Source organism: Eptesicus fuscus, chromosome 15 (genome assembly GCF_027574615.1).
Source record: "Eptesicus fuscus isolate TK198812 chromosome 15, DD_ASM_mEF_20220401, whole genome shotgun sequence".
In the NCBI taxonomy this organism is placed as follows: Eukaryota; Metazoa; Chordata; class Mammalia; order Chiroptera; family Vespertilionidae; genus Eptesicus; species Eptesicus fuscus.
Window position 1 is genome coordinate 75,329,243 of NC_072487.1, and position 17,703 is coordinate 75,346,945.

The 17,703-nt window shown below is 59.7% G+C and overlaps 1 protein-coding gene across 1 annotated transcript in view; it reads left to right on the plus strand.

Annotated features, from left to right (window-relative positions):
- HMCN2 (hemicentin 2) overlaps nt 1-17,703 on the plus strand; it is a 137,360-nt gene that overhangs the window by 13,357 nt on the left and 106,300 nt on the right. The window contains 9 exon segments of the mRNA XM_054727277.1: nt 958-1,028; nt 2,130-2,288; nt 3,095-3,217; nt 10,530-10,701; nt 11,322-11,428; nt 11,803-11,923; nt 12,491-12,754; nt 15,611-15,755; nt 16,274-16,395. Of these exon segments, the coding sequence (XP_054583252.1) occupies nt 958-1,028; nt 2,130-2,288; nt 3,095-3,217; nt 10,530-10,701; nt 11,322-11,428; nt 11,803-11,923; nt 12,491-12,754; nt 15,611-15,755; nt 16,274-16,395 (1,284 nt within the window).

Sequence of the window (17,703 nt, forward strand, 5' to 3'; positions counted from 1 at the left end):
CCTCCCTGCCCCCCAGACGCCCTGCCCTGATTTTTTCACCGTAGGTGACTCTGCCTGCTCCAGAACTTTCTGTAAGTGGAACTGTGTAGTATGCACGCGTGTGCCTGGCTTCTCTCTCGCAGCGTGACGTCTGTGAGGTTCCCCCGGGCGGCTGCCTGCGTGGGTCGCTCACTCTCTTTCCTCGGGAGCGGTAGGTGATGACGTGAACGCACCAGAGTTTGTTTACGCGTTCACCAGTGACGGACGGCTGGCTCCCTTCCATTTCGGGGCTCTCAGGAGCATAGCTGCGGAGAACATTCGAGCACACGTCTGTGGACACGTGTTTTCACGTCTCCCGGGTAAACACCTGGAAGCGCAAGGACTGGGCCGAGCGGCAGGTGCACGGTGAACGTTCTGGCGATTTCCGTTTGTCTCCGAAGTGGCTGGCCGTCCTGCGTTGCCACTGGCAGGGGGTGCAGGCTGCCTTGGCTCCGTGTCCTCCCAGCGCCTGGGGTAGGCAGCCCTGGTCGCTGCGTCCTGCTCGTTTTAAATGAGCTAACACACGGGCGGGGTTTCTGGAAGATGTTCCCCTGGCTGATCCGCGGGGTGTTGCGCGGTTGCCGGGAGGTCCAAAACATGATGTGCTCGATTCTTTTCTTGGTCTTCCCAGAATTCCTTTCCCACCGACGATGAGCGAGGTTCCTGGGGGAGTTGGGGTCACCGAAGATGGGGCACAGCGGGTCTGAGGGGGGAGCGGGGCTGCCCTGTGCCTCAGCGCTGCTCTCCCCTGGAGCTCTGGGCCTGCTGGGAGCATGCAGGGGCCCGAGTGGCCTGGCCCCCACAATGGGCCTGGGAGCTGCTCCCTCACCACGTCCCGTCCCCTCTCACCGCCGGGGGCGCATCGTGGAACTGCTGCCCCAGCCCCTGGAGGCCGTGCACCTGGAGTCCACGCCCACCTGGCCCCCCTCTCTCCTGCAGATGTTGGCCCCGTGACCCTCACCGAGGACCCCGCGGTGTTCCAGAGGGCGCTGAGAGAACTCTACGTGCAGGTGGGCGGTCCTGCCCCTGGCTGCTGGCTCTCTGCGCCTTTCTTCCCAGGCCACGCCAGCGGCCATGGTCTTTTTGCCACCCGGGGGCCAAGATGGGCTTCCGGCAAGGGCCAGTACCTGCCTCCCAGCTCTGCCCGGGACCTGCACCGTGTGCCTTGGGGGTCCCTCCTCTTATTCAGTGACCAGGTCCCCGCAGGAGGAGGCCCTGTGCCTGGCGCATAGTAGGTGCTTATGGCGTAGTGAATGGACAGAGGGGTGGCAGGAGGGTGTGGTAGCTGAGAGGATCCGCGAGGTTCCAGTTCAGACCCCAAACCCAGGCTCCAGACTGGGCCAGATGAGCTTCCCCACCGAGACCAGCAGCTTCCTGAAGGCAGGGACCCCAGGGCCCAGAACAGGGGGGACAGAGAGGGTGAAAGTGGGGTGAAGGTGTGAGCCCAGGACAGAGGCGTTTACTGCAAAGGAACCACATGCAGACCCGGTGGCACAGGGCCAGCTCCCTGCTCCAGAGAGCGCCCGGCTGGTGGCAGGGAGCGGAGGCAGGTGTGTGTGTGTGTGTGTGTGTGTGTGTGTGCGCGTGCTTTTGGGATGCATTCAGGGCAGGCTACACAGAGGATTTAGGGAGGCAGCTTTGAGTGCTTTCCCAGCGTCCACCTCTCCTCCTCCTGGCCTCCGCCTCTACCCCTCAGTCCTCCAAGCCTTGGCTGACACGTGGCTTCTTTGGGGCCTCTATCGGATGTCCCCGTGGCTCCCTCCCTCTTCCCCCACTTGTAACACTCATCACGATGGTAATTAAATCATCGTGTTGTGCTTATTGATGTGGCGTCTGCCGCCCACACCCGAGCCCATGGGAGGGCCCGTCACTCTTGCACGGCTGAGCGAATGAATGATGCTGCGCGAATGAATGATGCTGAGCATCTAGACGCAAAGCCCGTGGGTGCTGCGCTGTGTGTCAGGGTGGGGACTGACCGGGGCCTGGCCTGACCCCTGGCTGGGCAGGACGGAGGCAGCTCAAGGGACCCCCCTCCTGTTGGTTTCGGAGGTGTCCCTAGTGAGCCCCCCTAGGCGAGGTGGGCCGCGGCTGCTGACACCCCTGTCCTGCAGGGAGGCGGCGACTGCCCCGAGATGAGCGTGGGCGCCATCAAGGCGGCGGTGGAAGTCTCCCACCCCGGCTCCTTCGTCTTCGTCTTCACGGACGCCCGGGCCAAGGACTTCCACAAAACGGAGGAGCTGCGGCAGCTCCTGCAGCTCAAACAGTCGCAGGTGAGCGCACCGCCTCGGTGCTGGCGTGTGGGGACTCTGGGAAGCCGGGGTCTCCAGCAGGCGCATCCCTGAGCCCCGACGACGGCAGAGGCCGGGTGCTTCTCGTCCACCTTCGGGTCCAGCCCCCGCCAGCCACGCCGGCCAACCCCCAGCCCCGAGCTGGTCCGGTGAATTCCAAGTGTGTTCTCATGCTCCGTCCGGGGTCCCCGCCCGCCAGGGCCCGCGCCTCCCTGGAGAGGCCCGTCCTTGACACAGCCCACGCCGCTCTCGCCTTCCACACCCTGTCAACGCCCGCACAATCCATCTTCCTCCGGGCCTCGCCTCTGCGCCCCGTCTCTGCGTGGACGCGCGTCGCCCTTTTTCCGTTGTCTCAGACCTGGAAGCCAGCTGGGGCCCTGGCTGGCTGAGGGGTGGGGGAGGGGTACTGTGGGAGTGCAGAGGGCTGCTGTTGGACATCCTGGGGCTGGGACAGCTCCTCTGTGGTCCCATCGAGGACAAGCTCGGTTCTTCTGACTCGGCAGCCTCCGGGGCCCCTCGGAGCAGAGTCCATGTCCATTGGCTTCCTTGTGAAAGGGAATGGACATCGACTCAAAGCTGCCTCCCTAAATCCTGCGCTGACCCTTGACCTGCGCCAGTCCTGATCCCCACGGGGTGGGTGCTCTTCTCCCCATTTTCCAGATGTGCCCCCTGAGCCCAGAGAGAGGAAAGGGCTCGCCCGGTCACTCCTCCCTGCGTCGTCCCTGCCCCTCCCACCGGAGGAAGGCGGCCGGGGAGGCCCTGAGCCAGGCTGCGTGTCCCTCTTCCAGGTGGTCTTCGTGCTGACGGGGGACTGCGGTGATCGCACGCATCCCGGCTACCTGGCCTACGAGGAGATCGCTGCCACCAGCTCCGGGCAGGTGTTCCACCTGGACAAGCAGCAGGTGGCCGAGGTGAGCCTCCCCCGACCACCCGTGTCTCCGGGCGGCGCTGCCGGTCATCAGGGCGCCGTCAGAGGTGAGCGGCGCGGAGTGTGGGGCTGGCCACGGTCTGGAGTCCCTCAGGTCGGCACCGACCAGGTGTCTGCACCCTGGTCTTGTTCTCAGACCTGTGCCTGCCCTTCCTGGCCCCCGGGCTCCAGCGGCCACACGGGGCTCCCCCCGCTTCCCCTCTGCCCCACAAGGCCATTCCTTCCCAGGAGCCAGAGGGGTCCTTCCAGGGACCTGCCTGCCAGTCAGTTTTCACAGGCCTCTCCCTGGGAAGAGCAGGACACTCACTTCCGGGGTGTACATCCTGCCTTGCTCACTCCGCGCTGCCTCAGGAGCTCACGGAGCAGAGCTGGAAAGTGGCGCTCACGCCGACTTTCGTGAGCCTGTGAGCTGGCTCCGGCATCCCGCTGGGTTCGTCTAAAACGGATCCCACACACAGGCCCTCCTGTCGGCCCCTGGGAAGCCGCAGACCTCATCTGACCTCTGCCTCTCTGATCCTTCACCTCGGTTCCCCCCTCGGCCCGCTGCCCCCGCCCTGCTGGCCTCTGCTGTTCCTGCAGTGTCCCTGTCTCTCCTACCCCAGGGCCTTTGCTAATGCAGCTTGTTCTCTCCACTCTGCCTCCTTCTCATCTTCCCGGTCTTAGCGGAAATGCACCTCCTCAGGGAGGCCTGCCGACTGCCCGTCAAGATTAAGTCTCCTTTCCTGCCCGCCCCGTGCGGCTCTGCATCGCTGTAATTTTACAACCGTGAGCTCCCCGAGGCTGAGCCGGGTGCTACTGTATCCCCAGCACCTCGCCCAGCCACCGGCACAGAGCAGGTGCTTGGTGAAGAGCCGGGGAGTGGACAGACGGGGTCCCTTGCGCCTGAGGCCCTGGGAGGAGGAGGCAGGGAGGCCCGGCCTGGAGGCCGCCCCGCGTCTCCTCCGGGAGAGGGTTTCCTGTCTTGTATATTTATGTTCTGCAGAGAACGGGCCAGGCGTGTTTGGATTAGCGGCCTTAACTCCCTGTTGGCAGATGGCGTTCGCGGTTCTCTGCGACACATTAGGCTGTGTTTTTGGCTTGTCCGTCTGTTCTGGCACGGAGCCGGCCCAGTCAGAGTGGAAGGCATTTCACAGTGTGGGGATGGCTTGGTCCTGTCCTTGTTTTGGGGGGACACCTGCTTGGGCAATTGCAGGGGAACTGGGTTCCTGCCAGGGCCACCGGTGGGTGGGCGCGGACGGCGTGCCCAGGTGTGGGGCTGGGACCCCCGTTCTCTCCCTTGAGGCAGGGCAATGGGGCGAATCCCCCCGCTCATGGCCATGGTGCCAGATTCCTGCCCGGGAGCCTGGCTCGCAGCGCTCGGTGGGACCGCCGACGGCTAGGATTAGCCGCCTCCGGGTAGGGGCCTGGATCCCTCTCCTTCCTGGACACACAGCTCTGCCATTTGTTAGCTTAATGCCTTGGACCTGGCCGCTTCCAGATGTTCCCAGACATTCGGCAAGCCTGGGAACGCGGCCGGGCCGCCAGGGCTGCGCTCATCCTTCCAGGGGGGGAACGGGCCTTTGCCCCGGCCAAGGCGCGCCAGCTGGGAGGAGCTCTCGGAAGCTGCAGCGGTCCCCGTGCCTGCGTGTGTCCTCTCACCTTTTCAGAGCAGGTCCAGCGTGGCGGGCGACACCTTCCGCTCCCGCCGCCCCGGCTTACTGCGCACCTGCTCTGGGCCAGGGCAGCCGTGGGTGCCGGGCACAGAGGGATACTGCATCTGGCGTGGGTCCCAGTGCTTTTGAGCATGGCGCTTTTTCCCAGTTGTGGGGTTGGCCTCACGGTACCAGGGGTCCCCTGTGGTGGAGACCCCCTCCTTTGCCATCCTGTAGCAGACGGGGGAGGCAGGCAACACGGCCCCGGGGCCTGTCCTGAAGTAGGCAGTTCTGATGGAGACTGAGCTGGGTCCCAGAAGCCACTTGCCCCAGCACAGCTGTCCTCCAGGCTTCCTGCCCGCTCAGTACACTGGGTCAGAGTTTGTGGGTAGTCCCCATCAGCCTGCAGCCTGCCTGGGTCCTGGGAAGCCCCGTTCCGGGGACCCAGGCCCTTCCCCTGTCTGGCACCAGCAGGTACGAAGAGGGAAAGTGCCCGGATTCTGTGCATCCGCTCGGCCAGGGGAAAGGTGAAGGGCCTTCTGGGACAGTGAGGGGGTGGGGAGGTCCTGCCCAGGTGGTTCTGATTAACGGATCAGGAGGTACGGGCCCCGGAGATGACTTCATCCTGGACCCTTCCCAGAGGAGGGGGTGCGGGGGAGCGTCAGGGCCACGCGCTGGCTCCGACTCCCGCCTGCCACCTGTGGGCGGCGTGCCCCGGAGCGCAGCGTCAGCCTCTCTGAGCCTCCGTGTCCTCACGGCGCTATGAGAGCCCCCGCCTGGTGAGACGGCAGTGAGGGTGCGAGGAAGCCTCGCGTGGGAAGCCCTGGGCGCCTTGGCGAGGGTGGGCAAAGGCTGTGACTGCAGCCCTGTGCTTTGGGGTGGAGCCCAGAATCCACCCCCGGCTGCAGGGAGGCCAAGGTCCTCGGGAAAGCAGGGCCTGGGACAGGTGCCTGGGGTGCCCAGCTGGCAGGGGCTAGAACTCTCTCTTCATCCATGCCCACGAGCTTCCTGAGGCTACAGGGCCCAGGATGGGGCCCTCCGTTTCCCAGTCTGTGGCTCTGAGGCCCGTTGGGGCCCTGGCTTCCCCTCCCTGCTTCTCCAGCTAGCTTGGCTGTCAAGTGTTGTGGGAGGAGCCTTGGGGGATGGTCGATCTGCCTGGAAGGGCTGAGCAGCAGCCATCTGGCCAGGGTAGCAAGCCCAGATTCTTTCATTCCTTCCCCGTCAGTGACAGGGAGACGAGCCCCGATGCGCTGCTGGCTCCCAGGCCCCCGGTCCCGCTCACATCTGGAAGCCATTGCTTTCACCGAATAAACACTAAGCTCGCTAGATGCAGGCTCTCTTCTCGGAAGGCTCCCTGGATTCCACTGAGCCCTGGGGGCACCGCGGGGGCCAGGAGGCCTTGCCTCCAGGCCTGACCTCAATATGGGCAAGAGGGTCAGCCCATCCCCCCTGCCCCTGCCCCATACTTCCCCAGCTCCTGAGTGGTGATGTGCTTACAGGGCAGGCCCCGTGGGCAGGCCGCCTCCTGGCGAGGTCACTGACATTCTATCCCATCTCCACCCTCCCCATGGTTCAGTAGCCTAAACGCCTGGGCCTCTTCCCCGAGCAGAACATTCGAGAGTGAGCTTACAATAACAGTTGCAACACAGTAGCGGTGTGACTTGTCTGGGTAATTGTCCACTGTGCTGCCACCACCTCCTGGCGGCTTTGCTCAGTTCTGATTTCCCCCGGCCCCTGACGAGGCCCGGCCCGGGGAAGGCAGTGGTCCCAGCGCCGTTCCTTCGCAGTTGGGGGAGTTCCTCCCTTGCTTCGCCAGCTTCTGTCCAGCTGGGAGCCCTGGCGGCGCGCCCTCGCAGTCCGCCCCCGCATGCATGAAGGATGTGGGTGAAGACAGGTGGGACCTTTTCAGGAGAAACATCGCTTCGAAGGCCAGGCAGGACAAAAGATGGAGTAGGTCCAGGCCTAGAAACAGATGGTCTTCAGACCACAGCATTCCCACCCTGTGTTAACTTAAATGTAGCTGTGAAATCTACGCACACAGGTTCTAGCTCAGTCTGAACAAATCATGTACATTTTCTAACTCTTGGGCAATTCTTCCAGTTCCTTGCCTTGCCTTGGAAGATCGCATGGGAGGCAGAGCTAAAGGAGAATGATTTAGAGCGAGCATGGGCAATAGACAGCATGCGAGACACCACTGTCTAATGCCATACCCATGGCAGACATTGCTAATCAATCACAGAGCTGTTTAAAATCGAGGCAGAATGTGGCTTCTCATTTCTTCTTCAAACAGTATTCTAGGAAGCCGATTCCTATTGATTAGAGTTGCCAAGCAACAGGATACCACTATGGTTGCTCAGATATATATACTACAGGGTGGGGCAAAAGTAGGTTTACAGTTGTTGGTGTAGACAATACAATGTTTATTCTTTATGAGTGACTTTTACTTTAATAAATCACTGTGCAGCCCTGCCTGCTGTGGTTCAGTTGGTTGGGCATCGTCCCATGCACGGAAGAGTTGCTGGTTTGATTCCCAGTCAGGGTACATGCTCAGGTTTGGGGCTTGATCCCTGGTAAGAGGCAGCCAATCGATATTTCTCTCTCCCTCTCCCTTTCTCTTTAAAAATCAAGCCCTCTCCGGTTTGGCTCAGTGGACAGAGCATAGGCCTGCAGACCAAAGGGTCCCAGGTTCGATTCTGGTCAGGGGCACATGCCTGGGTTTTGGGCTCAGTCCAATGTGCAGGAGGCAGCCAATCAATGATTCTCTCTCATCATTGATGTTTCTATCTCTCTCTTCCTCTCCCTTTCTCTCTGAAATCAATAAAAATATATTTTAAAAAATCAATAAAAAGTCTTTTAAAAATTACTGTGAAAAATGTCAAAGATATAGAAAAATAAAAAGAATATAGGTACCAGCTAGATCCAGCAATTAAAATTTTAGCTCCATCTGCTTCATCTCTCTGTATACTTTCTGCTGAATGATGACACCTTATCCATAAATAATCCAGCATGGATTAAAAAAAAAATAGTCTACAATAGTATCGAATTAACAGTACATTGCTGGTATCATCTGATGTTGAGTCCACATTCAAATTTCCCTCAGAATGTCTTTTTTGTTGTTGTTAATCTTCACTAGATATTTTTCCATTGATTTTTAGAGAGAGTGGAAGAGAGAGGGAAAGACAGAGAGAAACATCGATGTGAGAGAAGCACATCGATTGGTTGCCTCCTGCACACGCCCCGACCAGGGCTCGGGCCGGGGAGGAGCCTGCAACCGAGGTACGCGCCCTTGACCGGAATCGAACCTGAGACCCTGTGGTCTGCAGGCCGATGCTCTGCCCACTGAGCCACACCGGCTAGAGCCCTCAGAATGTCTTTATAGCCGTTTGTGTCCAATGGGACTTAATCACGGGCGGTGCATGCCGTCTGGTTGTTATGTCTCCCGAGCCCTCTGACATCTGGAGCAGGCTACCCTTCTGTACATGCCACCGGCTTGTCGAAGAGGCATTGACTTGACAATGTCCCGCGTTCCGGGTCCAGCTGATGGCTTCCTTATGGCGTTCACTCGGTCTCCTGTATTTCCCCTACACCGGGGGTTAGCGCTGCATGACTGTCAGATGGAGGAGAACATGCTTGGCAGGAGTGTTTCACAGCTGGTGCTGTGAGTATTTCCTGTTGCGTCACACCGGCAGGCGGATGATGTCTGATTGCCCTGTCCCGGGAGATGAGCGTGATGACTGGTTGGGGTGATGACAGCCAGCTCTCCGCATCGGGAGGCCGTGCGTTTCCCCTGTGGCTCAGGTGGTCTGTGGGGTGCCGCTGGGGCTCCGTGCGGACATCCAGTTCCCCGTCGACCTTTCATCCCCGGTGTTGGCATCCGCGAGGGTGTTTGCCCGGAACACTTATTTCATTAGGGGTTGCAAAATGATGGTTTCCTAATTGCGTCATCCCTTCCGCATGTACCGGCGGGCGTTCTTCCAGGAAGAAGGGCTTCTGCTCACCAGGAGGAAGGATTCGGTGTGTCTGGAGCCCAGTTCCTAGCGAGAGGGCAGGGATCACACTTCGTTCGTCCTCTGTCATGAAGAAGTCGCCTTCATTGGTGACAAGTGAGGTTTTACTGTTTTGAATTTTCACTTCTTTTTGGAGTATTATTATGGACATGTGGATTCCATAATTCAGTGTGTTTTGATCGATTACAGTGACTCTCTCGGGGGCTCAGATTTTTCTAAGTTTAGCCAGTGCGGGCTGCTGCAAACCGGTGGCCGTGTCCTCTGGACGTGTCCCCGTTCGTCTTCGAGAACTTGCTCGCTTTATGGAGTTATCGGTTGCCCCAGGTTTGCATTGTAAATTGCCTGCCCCAGACTCAGAATCAGCCATCTCCCCAAGGAACCCTAGTTCGGAATGGTATTAGGTTCTAATTCACTCGGAGTGGATTTAATATATATATATACATTATTGATTTCAGAGAGGAAGGGAGAGGGAGAGAGAGAGAGAGAAACATCAATGATGAGAGAGAATCATTGATCGGCTGCCTTCTGCACACGCTGGGGATTGAGCCTGCAACCTGGGCATGCGCCCCTGACCGGAATCAAACCCGGAACCCTTCCGTCTGCAGGCCCGTGCTCTGTCCACTGAGCCAAACCTGCTAGGGCTGGAGTGGATTTATAGAGAATGAGACACCCGCAGTTCTCGGTGGCACTTCGCTGTAAGAGAAAATCTGGGCTCAGAAAACTTCAACCTCCTATCCGCTTTGCTTTATCCTACAAGGTACATAGGGCAGCGCCACAGCGCAGTCCTGAGAGCCTGTCAGCTTAACGCCGCGCAGCCGAGGTCTCTGTGCAGGCCCCGTTGTCCCCCGTGCGCCTCCCTGAGCACGTGGTGAGCCCCAGGGTTTTCAACTCACTGGAGGTTATTTTTTCCTCGGTGGTCATGGCACCCAGCTCTCCTCCAGCCAGGTGCGTGTTCCCTGTGTTTCAGTTTTAGGGTTTGCGCAGGATGCTTCCTGAAGTAACTTGGCGGGGAAGGAGAGGTTCCGACTGGAGGGGCCCCTCCTCTGCCTCTTTCCTGGTTTTCTGGCTGGGACCTGGGAGGCTTGGCTGTTGAAAGGAGGAGGTGTGAGCTGGGAGTGGGGGCTGGTGGAACTGAGGGAGCCGTCTGCATCCACACGGTGAACCTGGGATGGGGGGGTGGTGGGTGTGGTCTGAGGTCCCTTGGCGGGTGATGGTGAACTATATTGGTCTGGGGCAAGATTCCAGATCTCCAGGGTTCATCTGTGTGGAGGAGGCATCAGGAGGGCTGCCTGGAGGAGGTGATGGGGGCCATGGAAGTTGGCCAGGTGAAGAAGGAGGGAAGAGTCTTCCCAGCAGAAGGGCACTCCTTGCTCCTTCCCTCCGAGCTGAGTCCTCTGGATGCCTCAGTTCAGGTGGCACAGCTCTGAGCCCTCAGGCTGGGGATGTGGGTAATGCCCTGTGAATTGGGCCTGGTGGGGCTCAGGGGGGCATGGGGTGGCCTCCAGATGACGTGGAAAGCCTGTGTGCTGCCCAAAACCCATGGGGAAGCCAGATTCTGCACACAGCTGGCAGCCTGTTAAGGACCCGCCGTCACCGGGCCAGACATACGCAGGACAAGGTAACATGTTGGCGTCAGCTCCTCACACCTGCCTCCCAGGTGCTGAAGTGGGTGGAGTCAGCGATCCAGGCCTCCAAGGTGCACCTGCTGTCCACGGACCACGAGGAAGAGGGTGAGCACACGTGGAAGATCCCCTTCGACCCCAGCCTGAAGGAGGTCACCATCTCCCTGAGCGGCCCGGGCCCCGAGATCGAAGTCCGAGACCCGCTGGGTATGTGCGCCCCTCCTCTTTGGCCCCAAGATTAACCTGGGAGCCAGGATGGGACAAAGAGAGACCCATGGTGGCTCCTGGACACAAAGCTCCGGGAGCAAGGAGGGCGGGGCGTGCCAGGTGGAGGGCAGAGAGGGTCCCATGGTGGGTGAGGAAGCAGGGGGCTGGGAGAGGCCAGGTCAGGGGAATTAAGATGAGGACAGTCCTGGGGTGGGAGGCTCCCACGGAGTCCTTCCCCACGCTCTCTCAGTGGTCCCCACAGTAGCCTGGCGGGGCAGTGAGGGCACGGATTAGTGGCACGTAGCACAGATGGGAAGCTGGGGTTCGGGGAGGTGGAGTGGCTGGTCAGTGTGGTTTGGACCTGGCCACCTGGCTCCCCGGTGCTCCGAGGATGTCATGAGAAGCCCAGGCTATAGGCCAGGAGTGCATCCCACACCTGGGGCGGGGGGGAGGGGCGTGCAGAATGAGGGGGAGGCCCCAGCACGGCCAAAGGCCTCTTGCCAGTTTCTCTGGGAAGCCTGAGGCTGGTGTTGGGGGAGCCACGGGCTCCTGGGGATGGGGTGGGCCTCTGTCACCCCTGGGAAAGTGTTGAGGACTGAGAGTCACGGGGGCTCCCACAGGGAGGATCCTGCAGAAGGACGAGGGCCTCAACGTGCTTCTCAACATCCCTGACTCGGCCAAGGTGGTGGCCTTCAAGCCGGAGCATCCTGGGCTCTGGTCCATCAAGGTAGGGGGCGCTGGGTTCCCGGGCTGTGGGGAGCCTGGGGTCCTGGGAAGCTGAGGGCTGGAGCGTGGGTGGGCATATCAATAGAAGTAAAGGGTCAAAAACAGAGGAGGGGTCTTCTGCTTTGTACCTGTGAGAGGAAGTGGAGTGGTTTGGGTTCGTTAGGGGATGTTTGTGAAGGACTTGGAGAAATGACTTGCGTGTCCTGAGATGGGTAACGGAACCCTGTGCAGGGAGAAGGCACAAAAGAAGCAAGGGTGACCTTGGGGGGGGGGGGGAAGGCTTTGAGAAACAGTTCTGGCGGGTCGAGTTGGCTCTCCTGGAGCTGGGGTGCTGGGGTCGAGGGCCCCAGTGACGTGGGCCTGGGCTCGTGCTAGGTCTATAGCAGCGGCCGCCACTCGGTGAGGATCACGGGCATCAGCGACATCAACTTCCGCGCTGGCTTCTCCACTCAGCCCTCCCTGGACCTCAACCACACCATCGAGTGGCCCCTGCAAGGTACGGGCTCCTGGAGCTGCCTGCTGAGGGGCGGGGCGTGCCTGTGGGACACAGTGGGAGCGCTGGGCGCCGACTGTGAGTGAGCGACTGTGGGACAGGTGGCCCAGGCTGGGTTCCCACACCACAGGGCCACACCCCGGCCCAGGTGGCATAGTGGCCATTTTTCCCCTTAGAACACGCTCCCGCCCCCCACAGGCCTTCAGGACCGAATGCTGCTCCCATTACTACTGAGTTCACACCTTCCCCTTCTTCTGTGTCAAAACTTGTTTACCAAGAGCCCGGCTCCTCCACTTTCCCACTGTTACTCTGTGTGGAGTGGAGGTGCTGCAGCCTCCGGGAACCACTGGCTGGATGAACGGTGGCATTTCAGGACCATGGACAGGAGCAGGCCCCCCTCTCTCCTTGTCCCGCCCCCAGTGTGAATTGTCACAGGGAAGGGAAGGTGAGGCAGCTGGTGAAGGAGGACCAAGTGGGCTGGTCCCTGGCCGACTGACCGACAGACCTAGGGCCGCTTCTTGGGGAGGATCATGGAGCCCAGCACGTCTTCCCTCGCCCTTCCCTCTGCAGGGGTGCCCATCTCCCTGGTGATCAACTCCACGGGCCTGCAGGCCCCTGGCCGCGTGGACTCGGTGGAGCTCTCACGCAGTTCAGGGCAGCCCCTCCTGACTCTGCCCACGCAGCTGCTCTCCAACGGATCCACCCACCAGCTGTGGGGCGGGCCGCCCTTCCGTGCGCCCCAGGAGCGCTTCTACCTCAAGGTGAAGGGCGAGGACCATGAGGGGAACCCCCTCCTTCGTGTCTCTGGAGTTGCCTATAGTGGGGTGGCCCCAGGTGAGTGATTGGCTCTTGCCACCCCTAGATTTCTGTCTCAGTTGCCAACCCATTTCTTCTGGGAGCCCTCCTGGTTAGATTACATTAGGGAGTGTGTTCATTAACTTCTGTGGGCAGCAAGCTCTGCAAGGATTATGCTGAGTGCTGAATGCTTCCGGTGTAGCCCTCAGCTCAGATATTTAGTACAAAGTCATCCTCCACCCATGCATTCATCTATTTATCCATACATGCATCTGTCCATTGTACCCACTCATCCATCCAAACATCTACCTACCCACCCATCCATCCATCCCAACATTCATCCCCCCACTCATCCACCCACTCATCCACCCATCCATCCATCCATCCATCCATCCATCCACCCACCCACCCATCCATCCATCCATCCATCCACCCATCCACCTATCCATTCATTCATCCATCCATCCATCCATCCATCCATCCATCCATCCATCCATCCATCCATCCCAACATTCATCCCCCCACTCATCCATCCATCCATCCATCCATCCATCCATCCATTCATCCATCCACCCACCCATCCACCCACCCACCCATTCATCTATCCATCCATCCATCCATCCATCCATCCATCCATCCATCCATCCATCCATCCATCCCAACATTCATCCCCCCACTCATCCATCCATCCACCCACCCACCCATCCATCCACTCATCCATCCATCCATCCATCCATCCCAACCATCCATCCATCCACTCATCCATCCATCCATCCATCTATCCATCCACCCACCCACCCATTTATTCATCCAAATATCCACCCACCTGTCCATTCAGCATTTCATTTTGTGTCATTCATAATGTGGACACAGCAGTGGGCAGGGCAGTGGGTGTGGGTATGGTCTTTTGTTATTATGATCACTGTGTAATCATGATCTTGCTAGTACTATTTAGCCATCATTTTGAGCACTTCCCTTGGGACAGTCCTGGGCCAAGCCCACTTGCCACACATTAGCTCCTCGATGCTTATACCATTTCTGAGACGTGTTTCCATTTTATAGATGAAGAAACTGAGGCCACCAAAAGAAAAATAATTTTAGAAAAAGAAAAAAAGAAACGGAGGCCAGCCCCCTCCCAGGGTTGCTTTGGAGGTTCCATAAGCTAATGCACAAAGAGACGGCTCTTGGGGCCACTCAGGGTCTGCACCCAGGATGTGGGGGCTGTGGACCAGGGCCCTCCACGCGTGGCAGCTGCCGTTGCTACCACGCCTTGTAGGCACAGCTCATTTGTGGTCCCATCTTTGGCCGTGTTGGGTTGGTCCCACACGTGTTGGCTTTCTGCTGGTTTTCTGTGTGTCCCTGAGGTCTCACGTCAGTCTGGAAGCTTCCGGAGGGCAGGGTGGAGTCTCTGGCTCTCCAGCTCTGTCTCTGGTCCCGGCGGGGGCATCTCGGTATGGCCACCGGCTTCCATACTGGGCTCCACTCCCTCCTGCTGCCCACTCCCCCTCCCCATGTGGCGGCCTGGGAGGAGCGCACAGAGGTGGCTGTCACTGACATTCCGGGTCTTTGCTGGGGATCTCAGCGAGGGGCAGACTCCTCTGTCCACATCAATGGGGAGGGGCGGGAGGGGCACCAAGGCGCCCTGGTGAGGTGAGGACTTGAGGACCCTTCTTTCCAGCCTCCTGCTGGCCTCCACTCCCCACAGTGGTCCCCGGCCACCCCCTCCCTTGGCCTTTACAGCTCTGAGAGGACTTTTCAGAAAGAAATTTCAGCAGCAGAATAACAGCGTCTGTGTCTCTCTCCTGTTCTTTGCGATGGATCCAGGAGTGTGGAGTTTAGCTCTGGCTCTTGGTCGGCACCTCAGCTCTAGATTAAAGTGTGTCTGTGGGGCAGGGAGCGGCGTGGCTTGGCGCTTTTGCTTCCTACTCTCCCTCCCAGGTTTGGCTGAAAGCAGGAGGCTCTGGGTTTGGAGACTCGGAGGTGTGAGGGCTGGGCCTGGGGGTGCTGGGCCCTTGCAACTCAGAGGAGAAAGCCTGAGCAGGCCTTGCAGAGGCTTCCGGTGTGTGTGTGTGCTGGGGGCGGGGGGTGGAGTGGGGGGGGGGGTGAGCTGGCTGCTTTGCACACAGCTGAGGACGTGGCTGGATGGTCCAGCATCCCTCTCCCCTGGGACGTGGCAGGGAGCCTGCAGCATGATGTCACCGCCATCCTCCCACCCCGGCCCTGTGCTCAGAGGAGGTCTGGCTCATTGTCCAGCCCGCACAGCATCTCCGGCGGGGACGCGGAGAGGGCAACGCAGGGCTGAGCACATGCCCGCCTTCACCCCGCGAGGCATGGGCGCGCCGCCAGGGACCCTGCGGGGTGGTTCTCAGACTTCCATTGAAGTAACTCCAATAGCCAAGGAGAGAATGTGTCACCCCCAAGACCAGGGTCAGGCGAGGGGGGCAGTGGTGTCTGCTGGGGGACCCCAGGGGCTCATCACAAGCAGTGAGATTTCATTGAAGTCTCTTATTTTATCTCAAAAATGCGTGTGAATGTTGCCTTTGCAGCCTGTGCTCCAGCTATGCTTATTTTTGAATAAAAAAGGCTCCCCTCCAACATCTTTGGGGAGAACTGACCCTCCGGGCAGACGAGCAGTTGACGCCCCACCCCCACCCCTGGGGCGCCCCATCTGGGCCGCATTTCATCAGGTCTCGGGCCTGATACCGTTGAGAGAATCACAACAGCACGATGAGATTGATGAGGTCGGCGCTGCGACCAGCCCCACTTCACAGAGGTGGAGACTGAGGCTTGGAGTGGCCTCTGCTCCTGGCTCCTCCCTGTGGGTGTGTGGCTGGGCGGAGTGCGGGCAGCTGTGGGGAGCAGGGCGGCCTGCTGAGCGCTGGTCCTTGCCTGCAGGCGGGCCCCTGGTCAGCATGCCCCCCAGGATCCACGGCTACCTGCACCAGCCCCTGCTGGTCTCCTGCTCGGTGCACAGCGCCCTCCCCTTCCGGCTGCAGCTGCGGCGGCATGGAGCCAGGCTGGGCGAGGAGAGGCACTTACAGTGAGTGGCCCGTGGCCAGCCGGTTGACCTCAGCCACTGGGCTCCTGCGGGGATCTGAGGGGAGCGGGTGGCAGGAGAGGGACCTCGGGCTCGGTCATATTGTCCTCCAGGGCAGCCCGGCCTGGGCACCTCTCAGTGGGGCCGGGGATGGGGAAGGTGGTCCCCAACGTTCCTGACACTGCTAGGCCATCACGGGGCTCCCTTAGCTTGCAGAAAACTCAGCCCATGAAGGCCTTGCTCCACGGGGTCTGGGCAGGAAAGACTCTCCCCTTTATGGATGGAAGTCTAGAGCTCAGAGAGGGGCAGGGACGTGCGCAGAGCCACACAGCGTCCTGTGGAATTTGCACGTCCTTGGCTGCCCGCCTCCTCTTACCAAGCCTCCAAGAGGATTTGGGCGTCCCTCCCCCCGCCCGCCCCGGGCATGGTTCAGAGGAACGGGGCCCCAGAGGGTGGGTGAGGCGGGGGACCCTGACTGGGGGCAGTGTGATTGTGTGTGCCCGGCTGTCGTGTGTCCGCAGGGAGTCGGGAAACAGCAGCTGGGAGATCCCACGGGCCTCCAAGGCCGAGGAAGGCACGTACGAGTGCACAGCGGTCAGCAGGGCTGGGAGCGGACGGGCCCAGGCCCAGGTCATCGTCACAGGTCTGTCCCTCCGAGCATCTCCTCCCCACCCCCTCCCTGACTTGTCCCTCTAGGATTTCCTTCCAGGGGTCTCTGTCCGTGGGGGAGCGTGCCAGCCCGCGGCTGGGACTGTCCATCACTGAGTCTGGCTGCCGCTGCCCCCTGCCCGCCGGCCCCTCTTGGGTCTCAGTTGGAGAAAGGTTGGGAACCTCGGCTCTGGCCACGCTCCCTGCCCAGCCTCCCTCCCTCCCCTGATTTCTTAGTCTGGCCTTTGGGACTTGCCGGACCCCAGACCTTTCCAGGGGCCACTGTCCATCTTGCAGTCCCGGCACCTGTGCCTCCACGTCCCCACGGGAGAGCACCATTCAGTGCAGGAAGGTTGGAAATGCCACCGACCATCTTGAAAGGAAATTGGTTTTATTTATTTATTTTTTTGAATTAAAAAATAAATATATATTTTATTGATTTTTTTTTTTTTACAGAGAGGAAGGGAGAGGGATAGAGAGTTAGAAACACCAATGAGAGAGAAACATCGATCCGCTGCCTCCTGCACAGCCCCCTACTGGGGATGTGCCTGCAACCCAGGTACATGCCCTTGACCGGCATTGAACCTGGGACCCTTCAGTCCGCAGGCCGATGTTCTATCCACTGAGCCAAACCGGTCAGGGCTTGAATTATTTTTTAACAATAAAATTTTATTGATTTCAGAGAGGAAGGGAGAGGGAGAGAGAGAGATAGAAACATCGATGTTGAGAGAGAATCATTGATTGGCTGCCTCCTGCACGTCCCTTACTGGGGATCGAGCCCTTAACCTGGGCATGTGCTGTTGACCCGAATCGAACCTGGGACCCTTCCGTCTGCAGGCTGACACTCTATGCACAGAGCCAAACAGGCCAGGGCTGGCTTTCGTTTTTAAACTGTGAACCCAGCTGTCTGGAGGAGAAGGGAGGGAGCCAGACAGCGCGGAGAGCTGGGCCTTCTGCATCCTCGAATCTTACACAGAGCGGTACTTCCGGGGGAAGGCTGGGAACCACAGGCCGGAGGGCGCCGCGGCCGGGCTCCCGCCCAGAGGCGCCCTCCGGGGCATGTTGGCCTGCTTCCTTTCAGACCTTTATCTGTGCATGCATTTCAGTGAAAATGGGAGAGCAGCGTACATACTTACAACAACCCGAGCTGTTATCATCTCACAATATAGCACGCGAGCACACGTGCTTAGGGCGGGAATGAACAGAAATTTGCTTTTTATAAATGATGATGAGTGAAGAGAAGTAGAACAGCGTCGGGAAACGTGTCCACCTGTTACTGAGACTTTGCGGTGGCTAACCGTTT